Source organism: Cryptotermes secundus, unplaced genomic scaffold (genome assembly GCF_002891405.2).
Source record: "Cryptotermes secundus unplaced genomic scaffold, Csec_1.0 scaffold879, whole genome shotgun sequence".
Lineage (NCBI taxonomy): Eukaryota > Metazoa > Arthropoda > Insecta > Blattodea > Kalotermitidae > Cryptotermes > Cryptotermes secundus.
The window spans coordinates 125,372-144,861 of record NW_019731996.1 but is presented as its reverse complement, the minus strand read 5'-3'; the positions used below and the strand labels follow the sequence as shown (position 1 = coordinate 144,861).

At 38.9% G+C, this 19,490-nt stretch overlaps 1 protein-coding gene across 3 annotated transcripts in view; it reads right to left on the bottom strand.

The window, feature by feature from the left end:
• The window catches only part of LOC111867491 (WSC domain-containing protein 2-like), a 27,930-nt gene extending 8,491 nt beyond the window's left edge, over window positions 1-19,439 (bottom strand). For 2 of the 3 annotated variants that reach the window (XR_004513353.1, XM_023857427.2), the window contains exons 1-6: window positions 19,273-19,439; window positions 11,173-11,320; window positions 8,179-8,237; window positions 6,013-6,243; window positions 4,254-4,493; window positions 602-857 (exon numbers count right to left, since the gene is read on the bottom strand). Coding sequence is in view for 2 of the 3 variants with exons in the window: in XM_023857427.2 (XP_023713195.1) it covers window positions 602-857; window positions 4,254-4,493; window positions 6,013-6,243; window positions 8,179-8,237; window positions 11,173-11,315 (929 nt within the window). In the remaining variant the exon portion in view is untranslated. Of the gene's footprint in view, window positions 1-601; window positions 858-4,253; window positions 4,494-6,012; window positions 6,244-7,492; window positions 7,612-8,178; window positions 8,238-11,172; window positions 11,321-19,272 lie in introns of those variants that run through there. The other variant, XM_033752704.1, reaches the window with a different exon arrangement.
• Window positions 19,440-19,490: the final 51 nt, after the last annotated feature.

Here is a 19,490-nt window from a genome sequence, read left to right as displayed (position 1 = left end):
TGTCAAGCATCTCAATAGATGAATTTAGACAATGTTTTGAAAAATGGAATAAAAGACTAGACAAGTGTATTAGTGTAATTGGAGAGTACTTTGAAGGGGATTGAAGGTTTGTGCTTAAAATTTGAATAAATAAGTTAAAAGAAAATAAGTTCGGTTTTTTTTGGGTACCCCCTCATGTATGTATATATATATAATATATAATATATACAAGTATATTAACCAACATTGCACACGGATGGCAAAAAGTGGAAAGCAAAGTCAGATTATGAAAGAGTTTATTTCTGAGGTGGGAAACTGTGAGGTGTACACACAGCCACAATGACATGCAATATATTGTAGGATCAAATGTGTCATATGATATGATGCTGATGATGACTGGCAGAGAAGAGCAATAGCTTATCCATGATCTGAACATAATTAGGGATGGTATTCCTTACATTCACAAATTTTATTTTTTTCAGAGGGAAAGGCATGCAGAAAAATACAAACTGGACCGGTCCAGTTTTGAAAGCAAGACCTTCAGCACAGAAGTTCGGCATCCTACTCCCAGAAAACCAGGTTCCATGTCTAGTTGCTAAAATCTGAAATATCATTTATGTACCTGCTACTGAAAAGTAATTTCTGTGAAGATTGTGGTCTCCTAAATGGACCATCTATGTGATTCAGAACACAGCCAATCCTCTGTTCATCCACAGAAATGCCTAAATAATCCAGCAGTCTGCTAAGGTCATGATGTGGATTAAGACGAAGTGTCTCAAAGTGTAGAACCATTGCTTCGTGTCCTCTGGTATAGTTGATCCATGTAGCAGCTAACTCCTTCCACACCACAGCCAACTGAGAAGCAAACCTTTCCCATTCTGCAGCAACAAAACAATACGAAGTATACATCTGTTCCATTCTGTATACCACATATCACAAAGAGGTACCCACTTCTGATGTCATCAGATGTCCTCGTTTTTAACATAATAAGTGATGTTCATCATTCAAGACACTTTGACATCAGTTTGTATTTTGATCTGTTATTAATAAATTAGTTGTGTTTGTCCTTAATTTTCTGCCTGCCTTCAGACTTGCAATGTTATTTATAATCCACAGCCATATCAAGAAAAAGAAAGACTGAAGCAGAAAACCAAGGACTGATGCAAAAGAAACACCTGAAAATGGTAAAGCAAAGTATTCACTCTTCTTAATTAAGCACCATGCTATTAAAGCATATGTGAATTTGAATTGAATTTAATTGAATTTATTTACATTCTATAAATCCTAAGCAGGTTAGTACCTTTGGATACAGAACAAGTCAAAAGGTTACATACATAAGTACAGGCAATTTTAGCTTAAAAATTAATATAACTTAATTTTACATCATTCTCTATTTACATTGAAGTATTCATCTAAAGAGTAGAAGGAATGAGCATGTAGATAATTCTTTAACTCTGATTTAAACTTTTTAGTATCATTGCCCAAGTTTTTAATACTTTGTGGCAGACTGTTGAACACTTTTATGCCAGTAAAGTAGACTCCTTTTGATACTACTGATAAAGTTGATGAGGGTAGGTGGAAGTTATATTTTTGTCTAGTATTCATGTTATAGACATCAGAATTTAATTTGAATTTATCTTTGTTGTAAACAACAAATAAGAGAAGCGATAATATGTATTGCGATTGAAGAGGTAGAATTTTTAATTTCTTAAATAATTCTCTACATGAATCTCTACTTCTACATCCTGTAATGATTCTAATTATATTCTTTTGTATTTTAAAAATTATTACACTATGTGAAGAGTTCCCCCAAAATATTAATCCATAGTTCATAATAGAATGAAAGTAGGCATGGTAAACCATCTTCAATGTTTCCTGTGACATAAAAGGCTTAATTGATCTCATCGCATAGCAAGCTGCATTTAATTTAGGTATAATTTGTTCAATATGTATTTTCCAAGACAGTGTACTGTCTACATGTATTCCAAGGAATTTTGTATCAAGTACTTTACAGATTAATTTGTTGGCATAACTGATGTCCAGATCAATTTGGTGGTTGTTTTTAGTTGTGAATGATATGTAATGGGTTTTATCAAAATTTAATGAGAGTAAATTGGCTTCGAACCATCTGTTTAAGGCTTCAAATACAATATTTATGTCATTTTTAAAGTTTTCAAATTTAGAGTTCTTAAATATTATACTAGTGTCATCTGCATATAGAATTGGTTTAGATTTATTGTTGATGGTTTTAGATAGATCATTTATGTAGAGAAGAAAAAGTAAGGGACCTAAAATTGATCCTTGTGGAACACCGTGCTTTATAATTCCCCAGTTTGAAAATGCATTATGACTGGAGTTTTTATTATTTATTTCAACTCTTTGATACCTGTTTTTGAGGTATGATTTGATCCATTCATTAGCTTTGCCAGTTATTCCATAGAAATTTAATTTCGATAGTAAGATATCATGATTAACACAATCGAAAGCTTTTGCTAGATCACAGAAAATCCCTCCCACAATTAATCTGTCATTGAGAGCACTTAAAATATCGTTAGTTAGTTCATAGGTTGCTTTTTCTGTTGTTAGGTCTTTCCTAAATCCAAATTGCTCTTTGACTAATATGTTGTTAGAATTTAAGTGTTCAAGTAGTCTATTATACATAACTTTTTCAAAGACTTTTGAGAATGAAGTCAATATGGATATTGGTCTGTAATTAGAGATGCATTTTCTCTCTCCTTTTTTAAAAAGTGGTTTCATTACAGCGTATTTTAAGCGTTGAGGAAAAGTACCTGATGATAAAGATTTATTACATAGATGATTCAAGGGTGAACTGATGTAAACAGAGCTTGCTTTAAGTAATTTGGTAGAGATTTCATCATATCCATGTGAATTTTTGGGCTTAAGGGATTTAATAATGTTTTCAATTTCCTTCCTTGTTGAGAATTTGAGATTGATATTTGGAAATGAATTGTTAAAGGCACGAGACAGATAGTATATTGGATTATTATTATTATTATTATTATTATTATTATTATTATTGGAATATGTTTTCTCAGCTAATGAAAGGAAATATTCATTAAATGCACTTGCGATAGCTTGTGGATTGTTAGTGGACTTCCCTTCAATATTCAAACTTTGTACGTCTTCATTAACAGATTTCTTTCCTGATTCAACTTTCACAATATCCCAGGTGGTTTTAATTTTATTGTTTGATTTTAGAATTTGGCTGTTATAGTTATTCTGTTTGGCTTCTTTAATGACTTTTGACAAAATTTTACAGTACATTTTGTAGTGACTTTTTAGTCTTGGATCATTACTGTCCCTACTGGCCAAATATAGTTGTCTTTTGTGTTTACATGAAGTTTTTATTCCAATTGTTATCCAGGTGGATTTGTTTTTATTTTCATTTTTGACTATTTTTAAGGGAACGCTTGAATAAAAGAAGGTATAACCCTATGCACAGGAGAGGAGGTGCGTTGTCAACTTTGCACTCTGGCCACTTTACCCCTGGGGAAATAACCCATGGTACACACTAGATAGGAGGCTGGGTGCCCCCAAATCCAGTCTGGACATTGTGAAGAGAAAAATATTTTACCCCTGTTGGGAAGCGAAGTCAGACTCCTCAGTCATCCAGCCTATGATCTAGTTGATATACCAATTGAGCAAGCCCAGATATTTTAATAAAATTAAAAAATCTGTATTTAAAGTCATCATCAGCTACACTTTATGTACCTCCTGTTTTAGTTTTCCAATGCTGGCAGTTCATGCACTTCAAACAGCTGTCATTGTTGTTGGAATCTGGTGTATGTTAATGAGAGCATTCAATCGGTATATTTACTTTTTTTTAAATAATGATGATAAAGTTCTAGATACAAATAATGGCTAGCAGAATTCTGACCTACAAGTTAATATGAATCAAGTTCATGCTGGGCAGCTTTTACTTCTTGCATTCACCAAGTATTGTCTTTGTCAGAGCTAAAACACAAAAATCCGAGTCAGCTCTACTTTCTTATCAAACCTGGAACTTTCAACAAAAGTCATCACCTCATCCCATAAAATGTATAAACACAGAGAAATAAAAGAGGTTATTCTCTGGAAATATGTGTCAGATTGTAGGCACAGGAACAACATAGCCTACTGTGAAATATCTTTTAAAAATAGACTGTGGGATGGTATAAAGTGTCTCACTAACCTAATTAAGTGGTACGATAGATGTTTTAGAATTGACTCGTTCTCAAACAAACAATACATGCCACATTCTCTGCAAGTATTACCTGGCCCTTTGAATTGACTATGGGGAGCAAAACCAGTGTGACCTCCATACAAAAAGTTTCGATAGGAGAGAAGAGCCTCATATGGGTTCCTCAGAAGTAGTATTCCCCGACCTCGGAAGAGTTTTACTTCTGCTGTACGCTGGGCCAACCTTGCAGGAACAGAACCCTCCAGTGCAAACCCATGTGTCTTCTGTACTGCTGTGCAGCCACAGTCTGGAGGAACAGCCTCCCCATAGAAACCTGTATGAAACAATGTCAGTTATAATAGCAAATGTGATTCTGGATGGTGCCACAGGATGCATATTAGTGCTTTGCACTCATCTCCATTGTACACATGCCTTCATGGAAAGCTGATGGACCACACATTCATTGTCAACAAACACTACATAACTGATTGAATCATAAAAGTAGCACCTTCTACAAATTAAAATTTAAGTTTGTAGGGTTCATTTACAGAAGTCTCATCTAAACATAATACTACAAACCATCACTACTGGATACTTATAAGTACAGATACTCGTATGTCAAGGGTTATCACAATTGTTGCCTTGTCCATGAATTCAATCCAGTGAAGCCAGAATTCTGAGCTTTGTTCCTATGAAACCTTAAAATACATTCATTGCAAACATTTTTTTAATTGTTAAGAATTTAAGCAAGATGAAGAAATGTGAAATAGATATTTTTAATCAGACTGCCCCCATCAAAATGGTAATGTGCCTTAATACTAGATCTCTGGAAATTTTGGCCCTATCTGCTCTAAAATGAAAGCAGAGTGCTCATGTTCAGAAATGATGTATTTTGTCCATTCAGTAGGGAACATATATTGATGTAATAATTAGCAAGTATCCAGCTTCACCATCACAATTGCAGTTCAGTAGTGTGCGAATATGGTAATCATGTGTTTGTCTGATGATGGCTTTAATAGCCGAAACATGTTGCATAAGCTAATTTTAGCCTTGACCATTGTATTGTTGTGGTGTGACAGACTCTAATAAAGAATTATTATCAAGCTCATAATTGTGGCAAAAGAGAAGCTGCAAACAACTTCCCAGAAACGTGCTAAACATTACAGTAATTAATTGTATATGTTCACAATTTAACCCTTTGAAGCTCAGTGGTTACTATATGTTTTGCTCATTTTAACGTTAAGAAACTCTAAAGTCTGCCCACTGAATGTATTTCGTGTTGTAACAATTTACAATATAGAGAGCAGTTACTTTACCACTGTCCATGCCCACTTATGCCCGTGAGATGAGTTTTCTCTTCACTCACTCCCTCACAATAACGCACCTGGTCACAATATTGCACTCACTCCCTTCAAATTTTGCTCCTCCACTGCACTGAACTCCACTCACCTTCCTGAATGGCATTAAAGTGGAAACTGACTAACTTACTCGCTAACCAACTAGCTCACTGTCTACTTCTTTTATAGGCATATAACCTCTAGGGAATGACTCTGTCAAGTTGGTAGCTGACCTCAGCCTTCCTTGTCAGCCAAGAGGTTTCTCAAAACAGTCTGAGTGATGCACACACAGGCAAGGCCACACAATCCCCTTTGCACTCAGCTCCCATGACAATATGGTTCTAAAACAGGGATTATCTCCTTAAACAGCATGATCGCTGTAATGGAGTTAACATGTTTTCTTTCACATTAGAACTGACTTTTTAAATACTATTTAGATTAATTTCAAGCTTCAAGGAGTTAAAAGCTTGTCCTTAACACCTAGTCAGTCACTCAGTTCACACTTCTGGAGCTTACCTTTGCTTATAATCCTCCGATCAATGTAAACACTTCCAGTGAATACACCAGATGCTGTTTCCAGAAGATAGCGGACCCATGTATTACCACTTCCAGGGAAGGAGACCAGAGCGGTCATGGGTAGTGATTTCTGTCTTGCAAAGTGAATGCGATAGCGACTGCATTCTTCAGAGGAAGGCCATGGAACAAACGTCTTTCTGTTCCTATCAACTTCTATGCCCATAGATATACCTGCACACATGAAATGTCTCTAACAATATTTTGCCTTAGACCAGGGTTTAGTATGGTTTAAAGAGCTCAAATACTCCTGTTATAGCCAAATATACTGAACCCGGTCACAATGTGACATACCTTGGCAAATCACGTTCAGGTTAGAAATGGGCTGATCATGTTTGGAGTTGCCAGAGTAACGGTTGAACCACTGAATGCTATATCTGTATTTTCAGATCGGCATCTTCAACAATTCTAAGACCGAAATCCTTAGATTAAAGTACTGAAAATACATATTCCAACTAGATGGGTAAATAGTACAAGAGAAGTAAATAAATGAACAGTGCACAATTGGGTTGTAATAATTCTGACACAAGAATGAACAGCGAGGATTGATTATAATATTACTTGTTTGTGTTTATTCCAGAATCTAGTACTGACAGATCTGGACTCTGCACATTAACCATATATCACATATGTATAGATTCCTGCTGTCTGCTGGGTCACAAATGACAACACACTCTGACAACATGCAAGAAAAGCAGGAAAACAGCTTCGGCAGCATCAATGAATGAAACCCTTGCTGTGCCACAATATTGAAAAGCCACACAGCTGTCAACAGGTAATTTCTTCACACCACTACATGCAGTTTGGATCAGAAATGAAGATCTAGAATCAAAATTGACAAATCTGAAGACTGCAATGAGAGCAGGCACTGCTTAGCAAGGCAGCAAGTGTTCCGCCTGCTCCATTTGCCTCTGTAGACAACATGATCCATCTTCAAAAATACAAGGTAAGTAGAGGCTAATTTAAAGTCAGGAACAACAAAGGAGGGACCAGAGTCACATCTAAGGAAATGGCTGACTATTCAGCATTTAGGCACTGCTTTGGCCCTAAATATATCAGATGAGTTACTTCACCTACTTTCCAAAATCAAATATCCCCATCAAGGCTGTCACAAGGTATCTTCATCTAGGAACTCTAATGGAAGACATCTCAAATGGCTTTGTTGAGCTAGGTTTTGACATTGTAAATGTTAAGCAGATGATGTTGATAAGAGTGATTAAGGAAGGCGAATGTCAAGGAATTTCATGAAAGAAAAAATGAATAATTGTCTTCTGGCTGCTACAACTGCAAGTTGAAAGAAGAAGAGCAGTCACATCCATTTACGTACCGAGGCTGCAGCCATGTCAAAGATGAAATGCTACCGAGGAAATCTCGGGGAACATCCTACAGGGAAGCAACAGGAAGGATGTCTTCCTCCACTTACACTGTTCCTGGATAATCCTTTGCAGTGGCACTACACAGAAAACCGCACATCAGCTTCATGAGGTGTGGCAGACACCAGTGGTCATGGTAGATGTTCTGCCTCCCACCCAGCAACACACACTAGAATACAGGACAACCAAAGACTCCAATATAACTGAACAGTGTCATCAAGGGCACAACTGCAGTGTAGAAGATTATGAAAGAGCTCAGTGGGGCTGCGTCAGAAGAAAACAAAATTGTGACATATTAACTAATACTGCCCTTATGTTCAAGAAACAAAATGTAAAATAGAGTTCATAGGCCTGCCAAAATCACAGCATTTAGTGCAAATGACGCTGGGAAGCAGTGTTATGAGCACAGTAAACAGCTGTAAGTAGTACCTGTAGATGTATATATAGATGCTGCTCTTCTCTCAAGGGCCTGTTTAAAACCTGATGATAGATGATGATGATGACGATGATATTTATATAATCTCTCATTATTTATATTACAAATGCACACTGTGGATGTCATGAAAGAGTGAAATTCTGTCAACTTGTAAGAGGGTCATTAAACATTTACCTCTAATTCAACAGATACAAAATTATTGACTGTCTTCCGTGTTATTGCAAGAGAGAACAGAGTTTCTGATGACAAGTTACTTTTAATTCCAGATAATTTTCAAAATGACATCATAATTAAACAAACCTGGTACATGTGGATCCAACTGTGGCTCTACTGTGATGATATTGTTTTGTGTGGGCACTCTGAAATGAAAGAAGTAGTATTAAAATAATTTATCCTAAATTCCTTTCATTAAATTTGATTTGGTTCCTTGGTACTTTTTATTAGCTAACGTAAAGACAGACCCAAAAAATGTTAATTATCTTGCATTGCTTGAATGACAACCCTTCTTCCACCGTTTTCTTTGTCTGTCCTGCCAGTCCTGCTTTTAGATAAGGTGGCTCTTTTTCTATTACTTTGAAAATAAAATCATATATATATAAAAATGGCCTAGACAATGCCCATCTGGCCTTCTGTAGCACATTTTTATAAACATCTCATTCTCTCACAGCAGTAGCTCTAGCATTCACATGACTAGTACCGTCTTTTGAGAGAATATCACACTACACACCATACACTACACATCGTGATGTATGCCCCGCTTTATCTACACCATTATCTTATTATTGGGGTCAAAACAGAAATTCTGCTCTGTAGAAATTCCGATCTTACCTTCACCAGGTGGGCATGGCCCACTATCAGGGGCCTTCAAAACATAAACTCCAACAACAAACGCATCAAAGACGGAAAAACCAAGAACATATCACAGTTTAAAACGATGATTATCAAGTGCGGCAACTATATTTATTTTAGGAACAAACACAAAAAAGCCAGTGATAAAAAGAATTAAGGTGTTATAAAGTTCAGTATGCATCTTGAGTTTGAGTTGCTTTCATGCACTGAATGAACTCTGTTCCCAAACATTCCTTTACATGTCAAATGACCGAATGTGTATCTGAGTATATACATACATACATATGTGTGTGTGAGTGCGTGAGTGCGTGCGCGCGCGCTCGCATGTTTGTATTAGCCTGACGCTCACTGAAATTTTAGAAGGAAAATGTTGCAGTTATCAACGTCCTCATTCAATTGTGAGCTTATAATCTATTACTCACATGCAATTTTATGTTTATAAAAAAACGTCATAAAATTATGCAACCTCAATAACTAGAAGAATTTCTGGAGAGAGAGTTATATTATACAAGGTAAAGTTGTCCTTGTGCTTAACTAATTAAACACTATACTGTGAAGACATATGGGGGGGGGTGGACATATAGATTCCCATTTTCTTGACCTCAGCACTAGCTAGAGGTGAGTAGTCAGCTTAAACCCCTTCAGCTTTACCCCCAGGGTAAAGAGCCCACGGTACCCATTGGACAGGAGGTTGGGTGGATCCCAAATTCTGTCTGGTGGAGAAAAGAAAATTCTTCACCCTACAGGAACTCAAACTCCGATCCCTCAGCCGTCCAGCCCATAGCCTGTCGCTATACTGACTGCGCTATCCCGGCTCCTGGGTTATATTATACATGTACATAATTAAATGTTATAATTATGATAGGCAATAAGCGCTGCTGCTCTCTGGAAGTACACAGTGAAATCTTTACCCACCACTGCTGTTTGTTAACATCATTGTCTGCTCCTATCTGTAACTAGGTGTATTACGAACTCTGATTGCTTACATGACATAATAGTAAGCGTAATCCTTTCATACTTTTTAGGGCGCACTCGAAGTTCGAATCCCGGTAGGGCCAAAATTATTCTCTTCTCCACGTCGTCCAGACCGGCTCTGAGTCCACCCAATCTCCTATCCAGGCTCTGAGTCCACCCAATCTCCTATCCAATAGGTACCGGGGGCTCTTTCCCCGGGGGTAAAGCGGCCAGGGCGTGAAGCTGGCCACTCACCTCTAGCTAGTGCCGAGGTCCAGAAAATGTGGATCTATACATCCACTCCCCCATACGCCTTCATGGCACAGTGCTTAATTACAGGGGCAACTTTACCTTTACCTTACAGGTCGATGTATGGAGTAAGGATAATTCTTTCGTGCTCTTTGTTCACGTAAGCGGTCATGACATTGCTTTTTGTTCAGGCGTACAGACACAAAATTTTTCCTTCTCCCACGACAATTGTTTTCTTTTCGAGTTTGCTGCCATCGAAATTTGTTTGCTTCAGATTCTCTGACCGAAGGATCAGTTTAGTTTAGGGGGGTGAGGTGGGCACAGTTGTCTTCAGTAAAATGGATGCATTCCTAAAACTTAAAAAAAATACGCACATTCTACATTATGCATATTACATTTGCCGGTCACGGTAGCCGAGCGGTCTAAGGCATGCACTGTCTTCGCTCAGCCGGGATCGTGGGTTCGACTCCCACACATGGCATGGAAGTTTGGTGTGTATATGCGTTTATTCTGTGTTTGTGTTGTCCTGTGTTTAGGTAGAGGCCTTGCGACGAGCTTATCACCCGTCCAAGGAGTCCTACCGTCTGTAAAAATGATAATGAAACTGAGAAATCTGCCCTATGCTCCAAAGTGGAACCAAGAGGAGAGAAAAACATTATATCACATTTATACCGAGAGCCGCGGTAGCGTAGTGGTTAAGGCACTATGCCACAAGTCGGAAGGTAACAGGTTCAAATACCGATGAGGTCATTGGATTTTTTTCAATTGACCTAATCCTTCCGGCCCTGGGGTTCACTCAGCCTCTAATAGAAATGAATACCAGGAATTAAATAAATAATTTTCCTGGGGAGTAAAGCACGGCCGGAGCGTAGGGCTGACAACCTTACAGCCATCTTTGAGCCGATTGTCTAGATAATGTGGGACCCTCAACGTCCCTCGCGTCTATGGGCCTTCATGGCCGTTACGGGGATAGCTTTACTTTTTACTTTCTTACATTTATACTAAAATATATAACCGAGATTGTTTACTTAGCCTGTACTGCCTCTAATTTTTATTCGGAAGGTGCCAATTTCGAATCTCGGCTGGGACAAATACTCTCCTTAGATTTTCCTGGTTTTATTTAGTCCCTTCAGACGAAGGGAAATGCAGGCATTCTGATAAGATGATAAATCACATTCGTTAAATGTCTGAAAACATTCTCTTACGTCAATAATTTTCGCTATTACTTCTGGGCTCTCTTACCTGTAGCGTGGGGTAGTGTAGTGTCTAACTACCCTCAGCATGGTTTCCTCCAGGTCAGGTGTCACTAGCAGGAGTACCAACATCCCCAGCACTGTTGCTGTCATCATCAGGAACAGTTGCATCACCTTCAGGAATGGGCTCATGGTGACTGACAAAATATACGCGTGCATTAGTAGGACCAATATTCAACAACTTTTCTGCATATCTTTCGTGCATCTTTAACTTTCCTGACTTGAACGCCGTAGATAGAATTACCCCCCATCACCAAAAAGTAGTTCAAAATATAGGCCTAACAGATATCATAAGAGCTAAGCACCCGCTTTCGTCGTCATAACCGGTCACTATCCTATCGTACCAGAACCTGTTGAGATTTCATATGACTATGGAGCACTCAATGGAGTGAGAGGGGCAGGACAAACAGAAGTAATCGGAGAAAACCTACCCCAAAGGTCATCTTTTCCACCACAAATCGCATATGATCTGACCTGATAAAGAACCCGGGCTACCGCAGTAAGAATCCTTAGTTATGACAAGGCCCACATTGTGATAGCGCTATATTACAGTTTATCACGCAGACTTACACAGCCACCAAGAACCGTTCTAACGCGGCATATGTTTCGTGAAACACATTCTTTGAAAACTTGTTTTGTGTCCTACGCTACAGAACTTCATGCAAGTCCCACATAAAAGTGTATTCGAATCAGTCCTTTTGTTAAAAGAAATAATGAAATTCGTGAAGCAGTATCCTTCTCGAGAAGCTAGTAGTTGCTCCTGAAATAACTTCGGCAGTCGAAACAGTGTCTCTAATAACCTAATAATAACAGCAGTTTCTTTCATAAGTATTAGAAGGATTTTTTTATTTAATTTCAAGCTATGATTTTGACTTCAGTTTCAACCGAATACTGAAATTACATCTAGAACAGTAACTAATTTAACAATTATATAAAATGTAATTACTACTTTTAAAGGATTGCATACGTAGTAAGCCCTGGTTTAACGGCAAGGATTCCTTTTCTAAATCGCGATGTTATGTAAAACGACGTTAAGCGGATCCATTTTTACCATAAGAAATTTAAGAAATGCGTAGGTTACGTTCCTCTGCTCTTCTTCACCCACAGAATATGCGTTGCAATATAAACAATACGAATGCGACTGTAGACACGTGTATATTCTTAGCTATAATCATATGAGAATTAAAAACTACAATAATTTAGATTTCACGTTTAGTATTAGTGGCATTCGCGGATGACCAAAGGTGAAGCGAGCGAGTGGTGGATGAAGGTCTGGTCTCGCCAACATTAAACATTGTTCAGAGTAGTAACCTTCCTCTTCGGCCATTTTCTTAAACCCTTGAATGAACAACGACGTAATAACGAGTTAACATGACGTGTGAAGCCTTCGTATGAAAATCGTACCAATGTAATAAAGAAAGGATATTGAGTGGGACAACGTTAAACGAGGATTTGCTGCGTTTGAGACACAAGTTACAAAACAAAGTTGTAAATCAATAGTTTCTCTTGGGAATTAAATCACGCTGCTGATGATAACTTCCAAAAAAGTAGAAACATGTTGGATGGAACACATAATAAATTTCAAAGAAAAGAGTACCTGATAGTATACTTATCCAAATTAATTGTATTTGGCGGCGGGGATATTATTTATAGACTTGCAGGTGATTTTTTATTCCAGAGAAAATTTAATCAGGCGAGAATAAGAAATAGGGGGGAAAATATTTATGTCCACAGGACAGTTAATTTGTGGATATTCATGCAGAACTTAATTTACAGTATTTTTTAAACAGCCCGTCTCAAATTGACGATGCAACATAAACAGCTTTATTAAAGCTACTTCGAATTCGATTAAGTTGACTTACTCTCTTCTTTTCTTTTGGATTGTAGGGTGGGGGGAGGTATTTATGACGCTTTCAGTGTCTGGAATATCCAACTCGAGATTCAAACCAAGCAATTGGTGAATATTGGGCTTGAGCTTTGCCACTGTAATACGATCAGCTTTACAATAATGAAGTCATATCTACGATAAGTAAATATGAATACAATAGGAAATGCAAAATTCCCCCCCCCCCAAAGAAAAACAGATTTGGGGCATGTATAGCCTGCTCTAATGGTGCTGAATTTATAACCCCTATTTATACAAAAGTGAACGTCCCAGATATTAAATTGTAAATACGAGTATATATGTATTTTTTAATGATTAAGTGGAGGTGGATGAGATGGGCGCGGCATGTAGCATCCATGGGGATAGATGAATTCATACAGAGTCATGGTGGAAAAGCCGAAATGAAACAGGCCACTTAGAACACCTAGAGTGTAATATTAAAAAGGATCTTAAATAAACTGGATGGGGTGGTACGGACTGGATTGACTTGGCTCAGGACAGGGACTGGTGGCGGGCCCTTGTGAACACGGTAATTAACCTTCTGGTTCCGTAAAACGTTTGGAAATTCTTCAATAACTGAGCAACTGGTGGCTTCTCAAAAAGGACTTACATCCACGGAGTTTGTTAGTTATACGTGTATATGAAGCTATGTATATATGTATGATTGTCATAGTGACCTATGTATTATTTCTTGAGGAAATAAATCAGTGAAATATTTTGTGTCATTTCAATTTGCCCCTCAAAACCTTAGCGAAAAATATTTATAGCCAGATTTGTAGATATTAACGGCTTCGAAACATATCTGCAGTGAGTTTCTGGGTCACTTCAGCCAAATATTTTACGCTTATCAGCGGGCCGCTTTTCTTAGGAACTCAGAACTAACAAAATCAATAATTCCACATGCTCCTGCTGCTGGCGAAAAGTGATTTATTCTCACGCCAAGCGCAGTACAGCTAGTAGCTGGACGCAGAAAGTTGGGAAACAGATTTCGGTAGGGCAGAAAGAGCGTCCAGCACAATTTGCTCAAGCGGTACTGCGTCTGAATAATACTGGGAAGGTGTTCGCTTCGAATCTCTGCTGAGACACTGACACAGACTATTCTGATTGAAGTTTCTAGTACTTTTCATCAGTTCTTCCGAACAAATGCCCTGTGATATTTACTCAGGCCACTACCCCTCCGTTCCAGTTCGTGATTCACTTTTCATCATACCATCCGACGCTGTATAGTATGATGTACTGACGAGTTCGTTAAATAAAGCATAAATTGATAAATTCCACAGATTAGTGGTTGTAGAATCGAGTAGCCGCAACTTGGTGGATGTAGAAGGGAAAACCATTCAGTAACTAAATAAGTACATCAGAGTTACGGTACGGAAATTTGTCATCACAGAACGTCAGATGATGGAAAGTTGAACGGTACTCGGTTAAAATCTCAACTAAATTCTCGATTTTGAAAAACTTAGATGAAGTATTGCAAACAGTATCGAAACATCAGCCGACAGTATTCTAGGACAGAGAGTGCAGAATGTTATCCAGAGCAATCACACTACGCTATAGGAATATGGCAAGGGAAGGTCGCGGGTTCGATTCCCGATTAAGTCATTGAATTTTTCAATTGACCTAATCTTTCCAGCCACACCATGTCCCTGGTTTCAGCTCAGCCTCTAATAGAAATAAGTACCAGGAATATTCCTGGGGGTAAAGGGCGGCCGAAACGTAACGGCTGACAACCTCACCGCCACCTATGAGCCGATTGTCTAGAAAATGTGAGAGCCTAAACGTATCACAACCCTATGGGCCTCCACGGCCTGTTACAGGGATAGCTTTGTCCTTTACCTTTTACTATTTAAGAGACAAGATTAATTGGCTAGAAACTAACATGTCCACACTCTTATATTCTTAGCTCCCTGTGATATCTCAAATTCTACCTTCCATTAGATAATAAGAAGGAATATTTAAAATTATACAATGATATGTAATGATCGAATGCAGAAACGTCTAAAAAGAAAACTGAATAGAATGTGTGTGTTTCGAGGCAAAACTTCAGAAATTAAAATTACATAAAAATAAAAGCAAAATATTGGACAAATAAAAAATCTCAGTGTCAGTCAAATTAGGACGTTTATGTGAGGGTGAGTCAGTTAATAGGTCATAAATGGATATAAAACATAAAACACGTGGACCTGGAAAAGAACATTTATTTCTCGACATATCCTCCATCAGCACTGATACACTTGTCCAATCGCTTTACCAGTGCGTCGAAACCGCAGCATAGAAGTCTTTTGACTGTTGTCTCAGCCACTTACTCATTTCCGTTTCAACCTCGTCATCGGCGAAACGCTTGCCACCAAGGCGGTTTCTTAGCGGACCGTACTCACTACGAGCCAAGTCCGGGCTGTAAGGTGGATGTTCAAGAAGTTCCCACTGGTCCTTGCTGTAGTACAACTTGGGCTGTATGGAGTCTGGCATTGCGTTGATGAAGCAGTACACATTTTGCCAGTTGGCCTGGACGTTTTCTGCGAATTGCATCTCTAAGCTTCAATAGAACTTCACAGTACATGCAGAACTCACTTTTTCACCACGCTTGGCCGCGCCATAGCTCAAGCGGTTAGTCGTTGGCTTAACACCGCGGTGACCCGGCTCTGGCCAAGTTGGATTTGTGGTGAACAAAGTGGCGCTGGGGCGGGTTTTCTCCTAGTACTTCGATTTCCCTTGCCAATCTTCATTCCACAAAATTCTTCATCATCATAATCACACGGGGCAGGTACAATCGGCCAATCAGTGGCCGCTGTGCCAAGTGGACCCAGTTGGACTCCACCCCCCACTAAAAGTAAAGTAAAGTAAAGTAAAAAGTAAAGCTATCCCTGTAAGAGGCCATGAAGGCCCATAGGGTTGTGAGACGTTGAGGCTCCCACATTTTCTAGACAATCGGCTCAAAGATGGCTGTAAGGTTGTCAGCCTTACGCGCCGGCCGCGCTTTACTCCCCAGGAAAATTATTTAACTAATTCCTGGTACTCATTTCTGTTAGAGGCTGAGTGAACCCCAGGGCCGTAGCGCGGCTGGAAGGATTAGGCCAATTGAAAAAATCCAATGACTTCTTCGGGACTTGAACCCGCGACCTTCCGGCTTGTAGCATAGCCCCTCAACCAACTACACTACCGCGTACCCCACCCCCCCTAAGCGAATTAAAAAAAAAAAATAAAAATTTCACCACGCTTCTGAAAATGGACCAACGGTACTCCCTAAGAATCCCAAAATATTGATATGTTGGGTTTTTGGACTTTATCCATCGTCCTGGTTTTTAAGATAACAAATAAGAACACGACGTTTCGGAAACTGGATCTGTTTCCGTCCTCAGGTGAAGGAAAACACCTATTCACTGGACCAGTAGGTCCAGTGATTGAGGCTAGCTCTTTATAACGGACCCAACTGAATAGGTGTTTTCCTTCACCTGAGGACGGAAACAGATCCAGTTTCCGAAACGTCTTGTTTTTATTTGTTATCTTAAAAACCAGGACGATGGATAAAGTCCAAAAACCCAACATATCAGTGTGTTATACACCATCGTCAGAATCCTATAGTAACTAATCCCAAAATATGGTAAGCATAACCTCCCCAGCTGATGGTGTAACCTTAAACTTTTTGGCTGAAAGTGAACTGGGATGTTTCCACTGCACTGAAGCACGCTACTTTTAGGGTTGTTAATGATGCGCCCAGTATTCGTTCCCGGTATGAGTAAGAATCCTGTTAAACATACGTTCTCCTTCATCTGCATACAGTAAGAGCTGCTACAAGGACAGACATTTTTGGTTTATTTTTTCTCGATCCTTCAGTTCTCTGGGCACCCACCGTGCGCACACTTTCCGAAACTTCAATCATGCATTATGTTGTATGCTAAACTATGGGAACACCCTAGTGCAGTTGCTACACTGTCTACCGTTATCCTCCTCTCAGCTCGAAACAACTCTTCCTCCCATTGAACAGTTGCTTCTGTCGCAGTCTGAACATGGCGGTCTGGTTGGGCATCATCTGCGGCTTTCCAACGTCCTCGATAGAATTTCTCGGCCCAGTTATGAACCGCTTTACGTGACAAACACTTCCGACCGTAAAGAGGAAAACATTTCTGTACGAATGCCCTTTGCGTTGAGTCCTTTTGCACCCAAAAACGCATAACAGGACGCTGCTCTTCCGTAGTATACCCTCAAGCACGGTAGCTATTTTGACTATTGAAACCAGCCTCTGAGTATGCGCATGCGCATCTGCTGCTTAGACTGTCATGAACTGTGCTGCTACCTAGTGATAGACATACGACTCGTAGGTATCACTAGGTATGATACGAGTATAAGACCTCAGCTGTTTTACTTACATTCGTGACCTATTTACTGACTCTCCCTCGTAGTTGCTATATAGGACTGAATACGGCAAAAAACGAAAACGATGTAAGCAGGTAGGATGACATAAATAATGAAAGTTATGCAAAACAATGATATGATGCCAGGAGATCGGCCACTCCACATACACTTGGTCGTCGATTTACGATCTACTTCCGTTCTGACTGACAGGTCTAAGTCGATCTGGTCGTATGTCGGCCATGTATTTATTAACAGTATTTTTAACCTTTCTAATCTTTTTATCATCTTTATAATTTATTTTTAAAAACTTTTACATTTTAATCATCTTTTATTTTTCATTTTTTTTTTTTGTGGTCGTAAGTGCGGCCGGTCGTAAGTCGACGACCAAGTGTATTCACTAATGTCATAAATCATACGGGCCAGTCTCATGTTTCTCTTCAAAGAAAATGTATATGTGCATGTTCGTTTGGTTCGGCGTCAAAGTTCCGTATTCTTTTGCGAAAGCAAATGGCGATAACATGCAGCTAACGTGCCTAGTCTGTAATTGGGAAGCGAATCAGGTACTTCAAATTCCGGTGAGAGGTATTTTGCAGGTTTCTTCTGCGATCTGATTCAAACATTAACCCAACTCACTTCCACGTCACACGTCATATTCATATTCTGGAGGTTTATGTTCAGTCCCACCTCAGTTTGAAAACAAGAACTAAATAAAGCCTTCCTCACCTTTGTCAGTCCCTCCGGTAAAATGATGAATCTGAAAACTAGAAAGTCCTAGAACTGCTGACGTAATATAGTTTTAATGACAAACGAGTGAGTTAACTCTCTTGCAGTAGAATCCAACGGTCCAGATCGACCAACTCGACAATGGCTACGATTCTAAACCACTTATTTTCACACTTCTATCTTCAAAATATCTTTCCCTAACAGCCGTCTTAAAAATACTGTTCTTCAAACTCTTCTCCGACTCTCAGATGAACTACTTCCCTCAGAAATTTTCTCAAATAAAATCCTGTGTCAATCATTTTCTGACACAATCGTATTACATGTGTAACCAATGTTAACATCTGTTTACTTTATTGCCCTAAAAAATCTAGGTGGCGTACATAAACGATCAAGTTTGTTTACGTAATTTATAGGTCTCCTACTGATCCTATCTACCTTACGTTAACATATTTTCAAACACTTTTCATTCAGATTCAATCCAAGCTTCACAATTATACACAACTGACAAAACTGTTGGTTTATATGTATTATTTATATCCTTATCGTCAGTGTTTTGGAAAGCAGACGTGATAACAGTTCTTTAATTAATAATAATAAGCAATTCATGGATCTGTCCTCTTCTAATTTTCACCTAGGGTTTCATCTTATGTCTATTTTACTGCGACTGTTGCGAATTTTTGTTCTGTAACATTGTACTTCGTGAATCATAGCTACCCCCGTCGTATAGGCTTAACACTCAGAATATTTACTGACCGGTATGAAGGTATTTTCCAGTCGATTCTTAAAAATGCCGAAAATTAATGATGTCGTGTTTAGTTGACCTGACTGCCCTAATTATGCTGTAATTATGTCACATTCTGGATTACACAACTGACAATCTAAATTATAAATAAATATTATATTTTGTTTCAGTAACCTCCACGCAATTATAAAAGTATCAGATTTACACGTCTAAACGACATAAGGCCTAAATGTTTATTTACAATTGCGCAATGCGTCCAATGTAATTTTAAAATGCATATCAGTTATGCCAAGATACGTAGGTCTATATAATTTTCATACGCAGACATTCCGGACAATTCCACCAAGCCCACCATTAGAAGAACTGAAGATTGTGGTGGTACTTACTGCCTTGCTGCTACGTTACGTGAGGGGCCCCGAAACCATTGTTGTGTCACGTGCGCCTTGACTGGTGTGTCGTATTGTGGAGATGCGGAGGTTGTGCCAGGGGGCGCTCTGCCGCAATATCCCCCTCTCGCACCCCACTCCAACCTCTTTCACTCTTGGCAGGAACTTGCATTCTGCTTGTTTCTATTGATTTAGAGGCAGCCTCACGCCGTACTCGG